Source organism: Martes martes, assembly GCF_963455335.1.
Source record: "Martes martes genome assembly, chromosome: 4".
NCBI lineage: Eukaryota > Metazoa > Chordata > Mammalia > Carnivora > Mustelidae > Martes > Martes martes.
Window position 1 is genome coordinate 189,040,032 of NC_137891.1, and position 16,934 is coordinate 189,056,965.

Sequence of the window (16,934 nt, forward strand, 5' to 3'; positions counted from 1 at the left end):
CACGGGAGAGCGCACGCTCCAGAGAAGCGCTCCACTCACCCCCGCAGAGGTGCCGGAGAGGGAGGAGCCCCTCCCTCCATGGGCCGCTGGAACTGGGTGTGCTTTTGTGCGTTGCGTATTTGCTCTTAAAAACCAGGTCGGTTCTCCAGAAAGCTGAGCGTGGGTGGCACCCAGCAGCCTTCCTGGCTCTCGCCGCTCCAGGGCGCTTCCACGCCCCCTCCCCAGCCACTGGGCCGTGAGCTGAGCCCCCTGCATCTGGGATGCAGTTGGAGCGACCCTCCAACTGCTCCTGCAGGGGTAGGGGGTCCCCCTTGGGGTCTTCCGGAATCCTTGCAAGGCCCAGTGAGGTTATCGTCAGTGGCGGGCGGGGACACCGGCCCCCTGGAAGGCGGCGGGCCCAGATGAGAACTCTGGATCCTGATAGACCCGGGAGGCCTGTGGACAACAGCTCATAGTCCCTGCCTCGGTTTCCCCTTAAGGAGTGGAGCCAAGGAGAAGGTGCTGATGAGGCCCAGCCTGGCCGGTGGGTCTGCAAGTTCAGGGAGGGAGCCGGCCCCTAAGCAGAGGGGCGCCCCCGAGCCCTTCCTCCCTCCGTAGCCTGTGCCTGCAGGGGGGTAGGAAGCCGAGAGACTGAGGCATGGACCACCACCAGCCGGAAGGCCTCAGAACTCCACCCAACTGCCCAGGCCCCAGGCCCACCCACCTGAGCCTGCAAGTGCTGGGGTTGTGGGGGAGGGGCAGGGAGAGTGGGGAGGGCTGAGGTCAGAGCCCCATGGAGTGAATTTCCTTGTGCACAGAAGATGCTCATCCCCGAGCAAAGAGCAGCGCTCTTTTCTGGCTCGGGTTCTGCAGGTTGCAGACTCCCCAGGAGAGATGTCCCTGGCTCCTCTCAGTGTCTTGGGACCAGTCCGGAGAGGGAGGGGTGGTCTCCTGCCTGAAGGTGGGGGACATCACGGGAACCAGTGCCAGGGTTCTGGATAGAGACCTTTTTCTCCCCTTGGAGTAGGTCTGTTTCCCAAATTCCGGGATCCTAGACTGGGGTGGGGGTTCCCTGGCAGTTGGGGGAGGTCGGAGGGCGAGCCTGAAGGGGTCCAAGACTCATTCTGGGCGGGGCCGGGCCAGGAGCAGGGCCAGGAACAGAAAAAAAATCACTACCTGTGTTCTTCCTACTGGAAGTTTTAAAAGTTTGCTTTTTCACACTGCCATCGGCAACCGGCCTGGAGCTGTCTTGTATTTTCTGTTCCTGAATGAGGTGGAGATTTGTGAAACCAGACGCAAACACAATAGCTAGACGATTGATCATTTGACTATTACAATCACGACGTCTCAAGACGCCTTTACAGAAACAGAAAACCAGGAGAACACATTTATTCACAACATGCAACCCAGAAAGAGCTGGTGCCCAAAAGACACAGAGAATCTCCTACACGTCATTAGGAAAGGCCGAGCGGCCTCCGGCCTGGCTTTGGGAGTGCAAATAGAGAAACAGTTCCAGAACACAGCACGCGGGGCTCTGTTGCCGCTGCGACAAGTTATCGCAAGTGCCGGGACTCACGGCACCCAGGACTAAGACCAGGGCTCAGCCGGGTGCGGGGGTCCCGGGGGAATCCAGTCCTCACAATCCCAGCTTCAAGTGGCCCCCACTTTCCCGAGCTCAGGGCCTCACCCTCCCTGTTCAAGGACAGCCCCGCGCCCCACGCGGCCATCCCTCTGGTCTTTGGTCTCCACCTTCCTCTTCTACTGGTTAGGATCCTGTGAGCTCACTGGGTCCACAAGACGCTCTCCCCATCGCAAGGTCCCTCTGAGACTTCAATTCCGTGTGCCCTAAAACCCACCACATTCACAGGTTCTGGGGATTACGGTGTGGACCTCTCTGGGGGCCGTCATTCCGCCCAACACACCTGTAAGAACGCCATCTGTCTAACATCTATATCGCTTTTCTTTTTTAATATCTTGGGCTCCTAATAATTTTTTTTTTGAGTTGTGGACAAAACCTTTTATTAGTTTCTTATTTACAGGCCTTATCAGTGCTCCTGGTAGTATCGTTAAAAGACCATTTTACCTACCTTAGAAAATGCCAATCTTTTCAACTGTAGTCATTTCCTGCCTGTGGCTGCTATGGTATGCATTTCACTCAGCATCGTTTGCCTACCAGGTTGTCCTCTGCTTTTTGCCATAATTCCAAGCTGCCTGATGAATTCCCCTTTCATAAGAAAAAAGTCTATTCAGAGAAATAAGTTCAAATGGTCAAGATTCGGTTGTTTCATCAAATGGACCAGTATTGAGAGATTTGCCAGCTATCTCAAGCCAAAAATCAGATGGTTATCGCCCAAATACTATTAATTTACCAATTACTACATGCAATTATAAAATCACCACGGTAATCTTTAAAGAGCTTTTTTCATCCTGTTCATTACTTCCAATTACCATTGAATATTCTGTTTTTGGAATGACACTTAGAAAAACCTCCAAAACACCTTCAAACTAAAAACAAAACTTACCCTACACTCCAGTCCAAATTATCTAATTGAGTATCTGCCCATCACACCTCTTTAAACTGCGTTTAATCTCCAGTGCATAATGTTCCCTCTTCACCCAAACTTGCTCTTTAAAGATGAAAATTCCTATTTTAAGTGGATTTCTAGTTCGTAAGTGACCGTAGAAAACTTCTAGACTTTCTTCTAAAATCTAGAGAAAAATTAACTCTACCATTAAGAATGTTACCGAATGCCTCACATTTTAGGTACTTTAAACTACTTTACAATATTTATAAATGGGACAGTAAGCATTCCAGTAAGTGGGAAATTAAAACGTGACAATGTATCAACAAGTTTACTCCCTAGTGATAGAAAATAAGTTTTATATGCAACACACTAACTTTGGTATTAAAGAATTTCTTAAAGATTTTATTTATTTATTTGACAGAGAGAGACATGGCGAGAGCAGGGAACACAAGCAGGGGGAGTGGGAGAGGGAGAAACACTGAGCCCCCCAGGCGCCGTACATCACTTTTCAATTAGCAATAATCGCGCCTCGGATAAACCTCATTGGCTACGATACTGCCACTGCGCAAAGCTCGTACATCACTTTTCAAAAAGGCCCTCACCACCTGGAAGATATGCGGAGAAAGATTAACAAAGACGAGCGATGGCAATACCGGGAAAAAAAAGAACAATGCTAGCATTATCAGTATTTATTTCACATAAAAACAGTATTTGCACTAAAAATGGTTCACAATTCATATGATACAAATACCAAGGCAACCTAATAGCCAATGCATTTAGAGTAACATATAAACAAATCACAAAACATGGAATGAACCGTAAATCCATAAAGGTAAAGACTGAGTGCAATTAATCATTCAATAGATAAAATGAGTGGATAAAACTTTCAAAAATATTTTTTAAATACACTAAATATGCAAGTGGGAAAATGCGGTTAGTGATACCCATTCTCAAATGAAACAGTATTTTCTTTTCAGTACATGTGTGTGGAGTTCTCAGAAAGTGTGCTGTAAGCCCCAAGGGACAAGTGTGGAGCCGCTGAAAACGTCAGCAGTGTTCCCGGTTCCGGGCTGTTGGGCGCAATGGCCCCGAAGCAACAGGACCCCAAAATCCCCAGGGGCATAGGTGAGGAGCCCTGAACATCTGTAACCCTCGGGCCCCCTTCCTGCACCTGACGGCGACCAGCACGAACATCCTGCTCCTCCCTTATCCCGTGACAGACGCTCCGCATGCCTACACGTAGGGGAAAACGCAAGCACACTTTATGGCTTCAGGACATGTGCCCTCCCTTTGTACTCCTCTGCCATGCCGGAGGCATCTGTCCTTGCTTTTCTGATAAAAATCAAAAGCTACGTGAGGAATCCAGCCCCTGTCTCTCCCGGAGGCGGCCCGGCGCCGCGCTCAGATCCTTGTCTGACAACTTTATTTCGGTGCGTGACGTCATAGGGGCTGCTGAAGTGAGGACTTTCTCTTTTTTTAATTATTATTGTTTTAAGAGAGCGGGAGACTGTGGGAGCAGGGAGGGGCAGAGGGAGAGAGAATCGCAAGTGGACTCCACACCCGGTGGTCGTGTGATCATGATGACCGGAGCCAAAAGAAGAGTCAGAAACGTAACCATCAGGCTAAGCCTCCCAGGTGCCCCTGGACTGCTCAAGGTCGGACCCGCGTTAGGGGGTCCGTCACTGCTCGGGGTCGGACCTGGGTGGAGGGGTCCATCACTGCTCAGAGTCGGACCCGGGTTAGGGGGTCCATCACTGCTCAGAGTCGGACCCGGGTTAGGGGGTCCATCACTGCTCAGGGTCGGACCTGGGGTGGGTCCATCATTGTTCAGGGTCAGACCCAGGTTAGGGGGGCCACCACTGCTCAGGGTTGGACCTGGGGGGGGCCATCAGTGCTCAGGGTCAGACCTGGGGGGGGCCATCACTGCTCAGGGTCGGACCAGGGTTGGGGGGGGTCCATCACTGCTCAGGGTCGGACCCAGGTTAGGGGGGCCATCACTGCTCAGGGTTGAACCTGGGGGGGGCATCACTGCTCAGGGTCAGACCTGGGGGGGGCCATCACTGCTCAGGGTCAGACCTGGGTGGGGTCCATCACTGCTCAGGGTCGGACCAGGGTTGGGGGGGGTCCATCACTGCTCAGGGTCGGACCCAGGTTAGGGGGGCCATCACTGCTCAGAGTCGGACCCGGGTTAGGGGGTCCATCACTGCTCAGGGTCGGACCTTGGGGGGGAGTCCATCATTGTTCAGGGTCAGACCCAGGTTAGGGGGGCCACCACTGCTCAGGGTTGGACCTGGGGGGGCCATCAGTGCTCAGGATCAGACCTGGGGGGGCATCACTGCTCAGGGTGAGACCTGGTGGGGGGCCATTACTGCTCAGGGTCGGACCAGGGTTGGGGGGGTCCATCACTGCTCAGGGTCGAACCTGGGGGGGCATCACTGCTCAGGGTCAGACCTGGGGGGGCCATCACTGCTCAGGGTCGGACCAGGGTCGGGGGGGGGTCCATCACTGCTCAGGGTCGGACCTGGGGGAGGCATCACTGCTCAGGGTCGGACCTGGGGGGGCATCACTGCTCAGGGTGAGACCTGGTGGGGGGCCATTACTGCTCAGGGTCGGACCTGGGGGTCCGTCACTGCTCGGGGTCGGACCAGGGTGGGGGAGGGGTGACCCCGTCGGGCTGCGGGTCCCGGCCCGCCCGACCCCCGACCCCGAGCAGCCCCAAACGCCCGCGTAAACCCTTCCGCTCCACCTGGAACCCCCCCCACCCCCCGCCGCCTTCTCCCGGAGGTGCCCGGGGCTCTCACCACCCGCCCCTCCGCGGGGCCGCCCCTTCCGGGCCTGGCCGGAAGTGACGCGCCGTGCCCCGGAAGTGCCCCGGGAGCGGCGGCGGAAGCGGCGGCGCGATGGCGGCGGCGGCGGCGGCAGCCCCGGCGCCCGAGGCCTGGCCCGAGCTGGAGCTGGCGGAGCGCGAGCGGCGGCGCGAGCTGCTGCTGACGGGGCCGGGGCTGGAGCAGCGGGTGCGCGCGGCGGGCGGGCGGCTGCCGCCGCGGCTCTTCACGCTGCCGCTGCTGCACTACCTGGAGGTGAGCGGCTGCGGGAGCCTGCGCGAGCCGGGCCCGGGCCTGGCGCAGGGCCTCCCGCAGCTGCACAGCCTCGTGCTGCGGCGCAACGCGCTGGGGCCCGGCCTGAGCCCCGAGCTCGGCCCGCTGCCCGCGCTGCGCGTGCTCGACCTGTCGGGCAACGCCCTGGAGGCGCTGCCGCCGGGCCAGGGCCTGGGCCCCGCCGAGCCGCCGGGGCTCCCGCAGCTGCAGAGCCTCAACCTCAGCGGCAACCGGCTGCGCGAGCTGCCCGCCGACCTGGCGCGCTGCGCCCCGCGCCTGCAGACCCTCAACCTCACGGGCAACCGGCTGGACGCCTTCCCCGCCGAGCTCTTCCGCCCCGGCGCGCTGCCGCTGCTCAGCGAACTGGCGGCCGCCGACAACCGCCTGCGGGAGCTCAGCCCGGACATCGCGCACCTGGCCTCGCTCAAGGTCAGCGGGGCGCTGGGGGCGGGCCCGGGCGCTGGAGGTGCGGCGCCGCGCGGCGGGGAGGGAGCCGTCGGAGCCGGGGCCTGCAGCCTCCAGGCACCCTGCCACCCGCTGCTGGGCGGGAGTGGGCAGGCGCGGCGCCCTGGATTGGAGCAGGCCAGCAGCAGAGCCCCACCTGTAAGTGTCTCTGGCTCCAGACACTTGTGACTGCGGCGGGGGGTCGGCCCCAGGCACGCCTGCCTGAGGCTGCAGGTGTCCGCGCAATTCCGCTCGCTGTGATTTCCCTCCCCGGGATAGAGGTGATTAGTCTGTTCAGAGGCCGGAGGGGCTGCCGGCAGTCCACAAGTGTTTCGGGTTTTTCTCTAGACCCCACTGTCCAGGAGCTGCTTGCCTCCCCCTCCCCAGGCCCCAGCATAATGCAGGGCAGACGGTGCCAGTTAAGCCTGCTGAGGAGGACTGGGGGAGACGGACACTGCCCGGTCACACCCACATCCAGCTCACAGGCCCCTGCGGAGCACTGCCTCCCCGTCTCCCCCTTTCATCCTTCAAAAGGCAGATTTGTGGTGGTTCTTCCTCGTAGTTTTCATCCTTTTAACGCGGACGGTGTCAAGCAATACAGGACTGGCTTGTGTCAGCAGAGCTTACTCTCGGGGTATCGTCCGCTGATCTCGCAAGTCCGTCCGTCTGCACAGATCTGCGTGCTTGTGTGCGCGTGTGTGGGCGTGTGTACGTGTGGGCAGTGAAGACAGGAGTGCCTCCTGCTTGCTGGCGTCTGCCAACGAGGCTGTGGGGATGACGCCGGGGCGCTGTGGTTGTCCAGGGCTGGAGGCTTCACTTTGGGGCTGACACGTGACAGACCATGTACGACCTCGTGTGCTTGCTGCGTCCTCCCATCTGTCCCATCTCGGCTGCCCAGGAGGTCCGTGTACCAGACACGCAGCTGAGTACGGTTCTCCTGAGCACAGGATGGGTTGCTCTGTTTTTCTCCAGATCCGGAATGTCTTCCCGGCAGTTAGGTTTGTTTTGAATGTTCTCTATGTGTTGAATGTTTTTGAATGTTTTGAATGTGCCCACCAGGGACGTCGGTGGCCTTCACGTGTCCCAACACCATCATTCCGGGGATGTCTTCCCTGCCGAACCCCCACTCACTATTGCCAGGCTTCCATCGATCTCTTTCACCTGAAGAGGCCTGTCCGTGTCGCGGAGGGTGCGATGCCAGAGCTGGTTGAGATCCCTTTTGGGTTTCCATGTCCTCCAGGGGCCTTTCCACACTGACACCCCCGGGAGCAGTGCCGCGAGAACCGTGGGAAGCAGCGTGGCCGCGCACGCTGGGGTTGTGGGTACAGACATCTTGTCCCTGCTCGTGCTGTGGGAAGGCTGGGGTGCAGAAAACTGAGCTCGGAGGCAGGAGTGGGCTCCCCCAGCGTCTGGTGGCCGTGCCGCTTGCTCCTGCGCTGTGTCCTTGCCTGTGAGGGACTTGCGGGGACAGCCACGGTGCCGTGAACGGGGACGACTACCGGACTGGGCCAGAACCGCAACAGTTGTCCCCTGTGCCGCGGGTCTCCGCCCCGGCTGGCTTGCCCACGAGTGCCACTGGTCAGTGGGCGGTGAGTCAGGCCTGGGCTCCGCTGCGACGCTCCAAAGACTGCGCTCTGTCCGGGATGTCCTGGCGCCGCTCCCGGCCCAGCAGGCTGGTCCACGTCTCATGTGGCAGCTCAGGGCTCCTGAGAGCACGACTGCAAGAGGACTCCTTGAGGCGCAGGCTTGGAGCCGGCGGCCTGGTGTCCCCGCTGCCCCCGGCAGGTGAAATGAGCCAAGCCCCGTCCACGTCCCTGGGGAGACCTCACACGGTTCCCTCGGAGCACCGGAGCAGCCACACACATGCCTCTGCTTGTCCCTCCCCTCACTTCCCGAGTGGGGAGACAAGTGCCTTGGTGCCCCCCCCACCGGGGAGCTGCCCCAGGCGGTGGACCCAGACCCGGCTTCGGTGAAGGCCTGACCCTCCTCCCCACTCCGCCCGACAGGGACAAGGGAGCTCGAGAGAAGACGGCGTACTCACCGTGCCGGGCCTCACCGGCTGATCAGCCACCGGACTGAGCCGGGTTCTGTCGACGTCCTGGTGTCTGGCCATTCAGCGGGGTGCCCCACGAGAGGCCCCAGAACATGGGGAGGGGTTTCTCTCCGGGGGCACCTGTGCTTGCACTGGGCCTCTGTCACCCGTGGGGCTCAGCTGCTAGGGCAGTGGTGGCCAAGGATGGCGGCCCTCACGTCACTCCTCCCTGCATCACGGGTGACGGGCTGTGCTCTGCCCAGCCAGGGCTGACAGATGTCCCCAAGGTTTCTCCCCCTCCCCCGCACCCACTGGTGCCCACGCCCATTGGGGCCACCAGGTCACTCACAGGTGGGAGTCCCCTCTGGTCAGGCTTCCCGAAGAAGTTACACTTGGATTGTGAGATCTCTGTCCAGCGCCCAGACCCTGCGGTTAGGAGTCCTTCCTCCGTGCCCGTGTCTTCCCCCGTGGCCACAGCAGTGATGGGCCGCTCGGTGCCTGGGTGGGGTCTGGGTCCCCCCGCCAGGCATGCCCGCTGGAGCGAAGCTGGAACAAAGACAGTTGCTAGCTCCCCTCAGGGTGGCGGAGGTGGCGTGTTAGTCTCAGGGTCGCGCAGCTAGGATTTAGGATCCCCTCCCCAGCACATGGCCTGCAGCAGTGATGTTCCCAGAGGCACTCAGTGGCCACGGCCAGCTCAGACATCTGTGTGAGCTGCAGGAAGGGGGTAGATGGGGTCTTTGTGAGTTGGCTCCGGGCAGCAGGCAGGTTTCGGGGCGCCCGTCGTGTGCAGTTAATTCCGCTCCGTGTGTCATAGCGGTGGGGGGGTGGCGTGCGCGGTGTGAGCCGGGCTTCCGGGCCAGAGACCTGCCCTCCTGCAGGAGGCGAACTCCGCACCGACGTTCCCCGACCCCCCCAGGGCTCCTCCTGCTGCTCCCTTGCTCCGTTCGTGTTCTTTTCTGGGCGTGAAACGGCGCCGAGTCCGCTGCTCTTACCTGCCGGTGCCCACGTCACCACAGGCTCCCAGCTTCCAGAATCCCGACCTGCCGCCTCGCCCTCCCTGTCCACATTCCCACGGGGCCTGAGGGGCCCTCTGGGCTCTGACCGCTGCCCCGGCTTACTGCTCTGAGATGTCCACGGTGTGCTCGTCGCCCCCGAGAGAAGCCCCCCAACCCGGGACCCTCACACTGTTGGCCGCTGGGGTGGGGGCGGCGGCCAGTGAGGCCCAGCCCCGCCGGCCTCTCCTCCTCACTGCTCCTCCTCTTCTGCCGGCACATGGCATCCACCTGGCCGGCCTGTTCTGTGCAGCAGTGACGGTGACCCCGATGGAGCCCTCGGGCTGGCCATCAGACAGTGTGGTGGACCCCAGAGCTGGTGTGTGCAGGTGGAGCTAGGACAGGCCTCGCCAGACCTGACCTCGGGACGCCAGCCCTCGCTGTGGCTCACGAGCCCGGATGGTGGGGACCTGGAAGGGCTCTCGTGTCGTCCGTCTCCCCCACCCTTTCCAGTCCCGCTTGGGTGAGGAGAAAGGCCTGGCGAGGCACAAAATGGCCACAGGTGTAGGAAATTATGTTGCCCACAGCCCCTTGGGGCCTCTTGGTCCCCCCAGGGTGACCAATGGCCAGGTCTGGCTTCCTCTCTTCGTCCCCGGTCCTGAGTGCAAGACGGAAGCCTGATTGAGCCGCTTGCTCTCTCCTGAGCTCTGGGAGAGGCTCCTCAGCGACATCAGGCACTGGCCTGGCGTGACACTCTGCTCGGACTCTCCCCCTATCTCAGGAGCCACAGGATAGCCTCATTCACAGTGGGGGTCGGACTTGTCCCCTCCGCCAGCCGAGCAGACGGCCTCTTCTGGATCACCAGAGCCCCTGTTCCCTTCTCAGTTCGTGACCGAGTCTGTCACCAGTTTGGCTGGGCCTGTTAGTCCTGGTCAGGCCCAGGACCGGAGCCGACCTCGCCCAGCGAGCGGTGCATGTGCCGGGGGGAGGAGGGGGGATTGGAGGGAGGTGCCCCCAGCACTGGGCACACAGGCGCCCTCTGCTCCAGAGCTCTCCCCGGGCCGCCGCCGCTCCTCGCCGCACTTCCCCTGTGCTCCTTGCCGCTGACCGGCGAGCGGGCGTTCTCCCACGGCTGCCCCCGTCTGGTCTCCGCTGCGCCGAGCAGGGCCAGTCCAGGGCGCCCCACTGGCCCAGGAGGAGAAGGAGAACGGCCACCTGCGTGCAGTGCCCCCGCACCGCCTGGGCCCCGAGTGCCGCTGGCATGGGCATGCTGGGAAGAGACGGGGCGGTGGCTGGGCTCTTCCTGGGGGGCCCTGTCCTCCTCAGCACAGCTGCAGAAGGGGAAGCAGGGGCCCTGCGCCAGCCCCTGCACTGGAAGGCCGCTCCGGCAGCGCCTCTCCTGCCCCGCCCGGCTCTGGCGAGATGGCCCTGCGAGGTGGCTGTTTGGGTGGTTTCCGTCATCTCGGCGAGTCTGATGCCAGCCGTGCGTTTTTGTCAGAGCCCGGTCGCTCGCAGTGTCGGAAGGTTCTTCTGCGTGGGCCATAGGGCGTCACGAGCCTCTTCACGGCGCAGACAGCAGTGGCGCTGCACCTTCTCCGGGTCGGGGTTGGGGGGCGGAGAGCGCAGGCCAGTCGGAGCCGAGCGGCCCGCAGGTGGAGTTGGGTGCACCGCGTCGTGTTGCTGGGGGCCTTGTATGTCCGTGCGGAGCGTCCTGCTTGTTACTCGCGCCGTGTCCTTTCTTTCCAACTCGCTTAAAGAACGTGAGCACCATTTTGTGGGGAACCTGTTTCTTATCTCAGGTGCTTATCTGTCCTTAACCACATGTTTCCCTTGTCCCGAGCTCCTTTCTCTGTCCCCTTCGTCTGTCGGGATAGTTGTCACCACAGGGAACCTTGCGGGGAGCAGGAAGTGTTTCGTGGGGGGCTGTTGGCAGCTGTCACTGCCGGCCGCGTGCTCGCGGTAGCAGGTGTCAGTCTGGGCGCAGAGCTGGGGGCAGGCCACATGGGGTGGGGCAGTGCTGGGGGGGGGCGGTGTGTGACCACGCACCCTCCGTCTCCCTCCCAGACGCTGGACCTCTCCAACAACCAGCTCAGCGAGGTCCCGGCGGAGCTGGCTGACTGCCCCAAGCTCAAGGAGGTCAATTTCCGGGGAAACAAGCTGACGGACCGGCGGCTGGAGAAGATGGTCCACGGCTGCCAGACCAAGTCCATCCTGGAGTACCTGCGCAGCGGAGGCCGCGGCGGCGGGCGGGGCAAGGGCAAGGCCGACGGCCCCGAGAAGGAAGAGGCCCGCAGGAGGCGGCGCGAGAGGCGGCGGAGGGAGAGCGGCGAGGGGGAGGAGGAGGCGGTGGACAGCGCCAGCGGGCTGCTGCTCCGGGTCCTGCACGTGTCTGAGAACCCTGCCCCGCTGACCGTGCAGGTCAGCCCCACGGTCAAGGACGTCCGGCCGTTCATCGTGGGGGCCGTCGTGAGAGGCATGGACCTGAAGCCTGGGAACGCGCTCAGACGGTTCCTCACCTCCCAGGTCGGTGCACACGGCCCACGAGGGGCTGGCGCGGGCGTGGCACTGGGGCTGGTGCAGTGTCACAGTGCGTGCGCACAGAGTGGGGCGGACCTGGGCCTCAGTCGCAGGGATGGGTGCCGCGTGCTCGTCTGCAGACACCTCTCCAGTCCTGCCTCGTTTCTGAGGTCAGCTTTGCTGCGCTGGGAGATCGGGTGTTTCCCGAGTTTCTGATGGCTTGCAGGATTTTCTCGTTTCTGTAATGGGTTACACAGTCCCCTACAAGGTGGTATGAAAACGGTCAGGTCTTGCCAGCTGTGCCCACGCTAGACGAACATCCTGATTTGTTTTCTTGTGCAGTTGGCCTAGCTTTTAAAGTAAGAGCCCCATCTTTGATGTTTGCAGACCCGGCAGCGTGGCCCATGGGGGTGACGCAGCTCTCCCCAAGTCCCGAGTCTCCCGCGCTCCCAGCCAGGAGTTTAGAAGTCAAACGTCAGTGTTTTCAGGAGAAACTTTTTAAGCCTGTTGTCGTTTGTTGAGGCTCCCATTTTAGTTCAGGGAGGGTTCTCTGAAGTCTCAGATCCTCTCTTACAGAAAGAAGAAATTCTGCCCCTGAACAGATAAGACAATTTCCCAGTGGGGTTTCCACAGGACGCATTGGGGCTGGGGGGGCTGGGGGGGGCGGCACAGCACAGGCGCTTGGGTGCTGAGCTCCGCGGGTCTGGCGTTGCAGACGAAGCTCCATGAGGACGTCTGTGAGAAGAGGACGGCGGCCACCATTGCGACCCACGACCTCCAGGCCGTGCGCGGGCCCCTGCTTTATACCGCCCGCCCCCCGCAGGACCTCAAGGTGATGTCCCACGCTCCCTCTGTTTGCACTGTTTCTTTGCAGTTTCTAGGTACACGGCCGCGCTTGTGCTCTGAGGCAGGTCGGGTGTCGCCCCTGGCGAGCACTCCCGAGTCGCACACGGGAGTGTTTCTAGTTTGCTTGAAAGTCCGCTCATCGGAGGACGCAGTGATTAGAAAGTGGTTTCCTGTATTTGCTCAGTTTCCACCAAACACTGTGATTTGTGGACGGATTGCAGAACCCCTCATTTGGAGCGGACGTGCATGGGCTTGGGTTGTCGAAGTCCCTCCACGGGTCTGTTACTCCCTGTGGCACACCAGGGTTCCCCGGGGCCGCCGTAGCCCTGGTGCCCAGCTGCACGCCTGGTTGACGGGTGCCGGCCCCTGCCTCTCCCCTCTTGGCCTTCCAGGGGCCACAGGCCTGGGAGATGCCGTCGCATGTGGCATGTTGAAGGTTCAGCCCAGCTTGGAGAGGACCGGCGTGTGCGGCCGTCAGGCCCCTGAGGGGCCTCCACGGGCCCCGCGTGCTCACCCCGCCGTCACAGGAGAATGGAGGGGGGAGCCGAGGGGACGCTGAGCCGATGGGCCCGTGAGCGGAGGACTGGCGGCGTGCGGCGGCAGTGGCTGCAAGGGGAGCCTGTTTCCATCTGAGCTCACCGCCAGGTGTCCACCCACAGATCGTGCCCTTGGGGCGCAAAGAAGTCAAGGCCAAGGACCTGGTGCGGCAGTTGCAGCTGGAGGCGGAGGAGCACAGGAAGCAGAAGAAGAGGCAGAACCTGTCGGGCCTGCACAGGTCAGCGGGCCTCCCTCCAGCCCCGCCCCTAGGCCGCCCCAACTTGCGACTTGTCCTTATGGGTGTTAAGTGAAACCTCGCAGACTTCGTTCCCTGTGCTGGTAGGGATTCCACGTGGATCAGCAGAGCCGTGGCAGACAGCCTCTGCTCTGGCGGAGCTGGGGCTCAGGTGCTGCTCTGGGGGGAAGAGGCTTTCTTAAGCACGCGGGCCCCTCACCTGGAGGGGCGGGGGTCCTCCTGCCCAAACCACATGCACGGGGACAGAGGAGAGCAAATGCGGTCACCCTGACGCCAGGAAAGCCGTCTGGCCAACAGCGCCTTGCACACATCCCCCACGGCTGGGGGTGGGGGCTGTGCGACTGCAGGGTATGGGTGGCCCACTGCCCTAGACCCGCGTGAGCACGGACTTCAGCACGTCTCCCTTCCCGGCTCTCAGACGCCGTGACCTTCCACGGATCCGTCTCAAGAGCTGGCATCGGTCCGGTGCTCCCATGGTTACGCCTCTGCGTTTCCTGCCCCGCAGATACCTGCACTTACTGGACGGGAAGGACAGTTACCCCTGCCTTGTGGATGCGGACGGCGACGTGATTTCTTTCCCACCGATAACCAATGGCGAGAAGACGAAGGTAAGGCCGCGCCTGTGCGACCCCTGTCAGGGCCTGCGGCACGGTGACGTTCCCGTCTGCCCCCGGACGGTGCGGGCCCCGAGCCTGTGTCCCTGCCCCACGTGGTGCCGCACTGAGAGTTACCGCATGTGCGTCCCTGCCTCTCCTCTGTTTGGGAAGGGGACGGGCCTGGTTTGCGTGGCACCGTTCTTCATAGGTTTTTCCTCCGAGCACTTGCTGATGTCTCTGGTAACTTTATTCTTCTCTAAAACTCTTCGGATTTAAGATTAAGAAAACAACTTCTGATCTGTTTTTGGAAGTGACAAGTGCTACGAGTCTGCAGACCTGTAAGGAGGTCATGGATGCCCTCGTGCTGGTGAGTCCGTCCTCCTGCCCAGTTGGTGCTCTGGCCCTGAGGGACGGTCGGCGCATCCTCCGTATTTCCACCGCCCCTCGCGACCACGCCCCCCCCCCCGCCGCCCCAGTCGCCTCTGAAATGGTATTTTTCCTTTGCAGAAAATGGCAGAAATCAACAAGTACACGCTAGAAAATAAAGAGGACGGATCCCTTTCAGATCCTGACGCTGATGCGGTCTCCGGGCAGCCCCCGGGTCCCAGTGCGAGCTCAGGTGCGGAAAAGGCCGGAAGCGCCCCACTGGTGGTGGAGCAGGTCCGGGTGCTGGACGAGGACGGGCACCTGAAGGTGGTGTACCCTTCCAAGACGGACCTGGGCCTCGCCGCGCCCCACGTGACCGTGATCCGCTGAGCCCTGGCGCACCCGCCAGCCAGCTGCTGGGTCCTCGGCTCTGCCCGTTGTGTGGACGTTGAGTCACTGGTTTCTCTCCCCGGTGGTTTGTAAGACCTATGCCTCCCCTGCGGCCGTCCAGCCAGTCCGTCCTGCCACAGCGACACCATGTTGCCATGGACTTGAATCGTTTTGCCTTTCCACCGCCAAACTGTTTTACTAAGGCTTTTTACAAAACTCTCACATATCAGAATTAACTGTTCAAAACGTTCTGAAATCATGCGAACTCAGCCACTGCCTTTATTCAGGGGAAAAAAGACACGGATTGGTCTGGATATTTAGCTCTAAACCGGGAACCTAAATAGGCGTGCGTTTCAGCGGGCCGGGCCGTGATTTTTCTGCGATCTGGCAGCTTTGGAAACCTCAGCGTGCGGGGGCGCAGCCTTGAGATGTGGAGAGATGCCCCATCCCTAGCTAATTGGCCCCAAATCGTCCTTTTTATGAAAAAAATATCTTTTAGGTGACCTTAGAATTGGCAGCAGCATTTTTTTCTTTCTCTTGTGTTTGGACGCGTCGGGGTTAGCGCCACAGGCCCCCCGTGCGGCCTGGAGGGAGCAGCCGACGTCAGAACACGCTTGGGGCTTGGGGCTCGCACGCGGCGCCCTGTCGTGGACTCGGCTTCCGCGGGCAGGCTGTTCTGCCATCCGCCAGCTCGAGGACAGACGGGGGTGTCCGCAGAAGGCGAAGTTGGAAGCCAGCAACCACAAAGCATGGCCGGTGAATGGTTCTTCAGTGTTTTGTGTTTTAGGTTGTTTCCAGTTTTGAATGTCTTGGGCCCCACACCCACAGCATGAGTGTGCGTGTTTGTGTGCACGTGCACGCGCACACCTCTCCCTGGAACCCCAGGCCCTGGCCGGCCACAGGGTAGGGGCTTTCACTGACCTGCCTGCTTGGTGGCCGGGCTGGGTTACAAGACACCGACTCACCGGCTTTTGGTATTTCATGACCCCATCTGTGTCACATTCCGTGACCTGCAACAGACAGTGCGTGTGTTCTGCTCACTTGGGGAGCATTTGCGGGAGGCTCACTGAACCCGTGCGCTTAGCCATCAAAACCGGACACAGGGAAGAAGGGAGCTCACGGAGACACGAGGTGCTCCCAGAGCTCAGCCAGGCCGCTTTCGAGGACTCAGCACGGCTCTCCGGACATCTGCGGGCCCTCCCTTCGGTCCCTGGGCTGAAGGTGTGCCAGATGGTGGCTTTTCCTTGTTTTGTTAACCCCAGACCTACCGACATCTGCGCTGGTGGCTCTGGCTCGTCATCTCACGAGCCCTGGGCTCTCGGGGCGGTGACTGCTGTGGGTGGGCTGGCTGGCGTGGGTCTGTGGCTGGGTGGGCCACATGCTGTCAGCTGTGACCTCGCTGACGTGGGCAGAACTGCCAGCCTGGCGCCTTTCCGACGCAGCCCAGTCCTGTGTGAGGTATGCGGATGCACTGAGCTTACCACCAGAGACCAGACATCCTTCCTCTTTGCCGGTCCAGCCCACTAATAAAAGTGCTTTAATAGAAACATCTGCAGCCCTCCCCAACAATTCCTTCCTTAGCAGTATTTCAGGGAAGTGTCTGGGGGGAAACAGAGGACCTGACCCCCCCTTCCCAGCCCAGATCTTGCCAGCAAAAAGCAGGAAGCACTTAACGATCACGTGGGCTCTGCCCAGGGAGGCTGCTGGACCCTCCAGGCCTGGAGCAGGAGCTGGACCCCCTCGCAGGAGCACCTGTCCCCAGCAGGTCTCATTCATGAGTCGTATGTGGGAGGAAAGATCACCTGACAACTCAGCAGGGGGCTGCTGCCCCCCTCCCTGGCCACGGCCCCAGGGCCCACACCTGGCAGAGGCAACTCACAAAGTGGTTTGTGGCCTGAGGGCCTCTGCCTGCAGCATCTCTGCACAGCAGCCCGGCTGCTGGTGGAGCCCATGGCAGGGGACACGCATGCACCAGGGAGCCGTGGGTGCACCCTGCTCTGTCCAGACACCTGCTGGGCCTCGGGGTGCATGAGCATGAAGGCTGGGTCTTGATGGCTTTTGTCATCAGCTGTAGCCCATGCAGTGGCCCCCCCCAAGCCAGGGAGGACCCACGGGGATCACTGGGTGGTGCTGGGCTGAGCTGGAGGGGCTGAGGGCACCGTCCCGGGACTGGTTCCCCATGGTGCCCCTTGAATGTGGACCACATGTGCTTCCTGCCCCCACCTGCTCTGTCCCGGCTCTTTGCTGTGCTCGGGCCCTGCCCCCAGCCCCTCTAGTCTGACCTGTCCCACACACTCACTGCGCTCTGCCTGAGGCTGCTGGGCGTTTTGGAAGGGGGCGGGGGGGTGGGAGTAGA

At 61.1% G+C, this 16,934-nt stretch overlaps 1 protein-coding gene across 1 annotated transcript; it reads left to right on the top strand.

The window, feature by feature from the left end:
• The first annotated feature begins 5,383 nt into the window (after positions 1-5,383).
• Positions 5,384-16,122, top strand: LRRC47 (leucine rich repeat containing 47). Its single transcript, XM_080800881.1, has 7 exons — positions 5,384-6,031; positions 11,135-11,593; positions 12,303-12,419; positions 13,093-13,208; positions 13,732-13,834; positions 14,100-14,189; positions 14,330-16,122. The coding sequence occupies exons 1-7, from the start codon at positions 5,405-5,407 to the stop codon at positions 14,576-14,578; spliced, it is 1,761 nt and encodes a 586-aa protein (XP_080657007.1). The 5' UTR covers positions 5,384-5,404; the 3' UTR covers positions 14,579-16,122.
• The last annotated feature ends 812 nt before the right edge of the window (positions 16,123-16,934 follow it).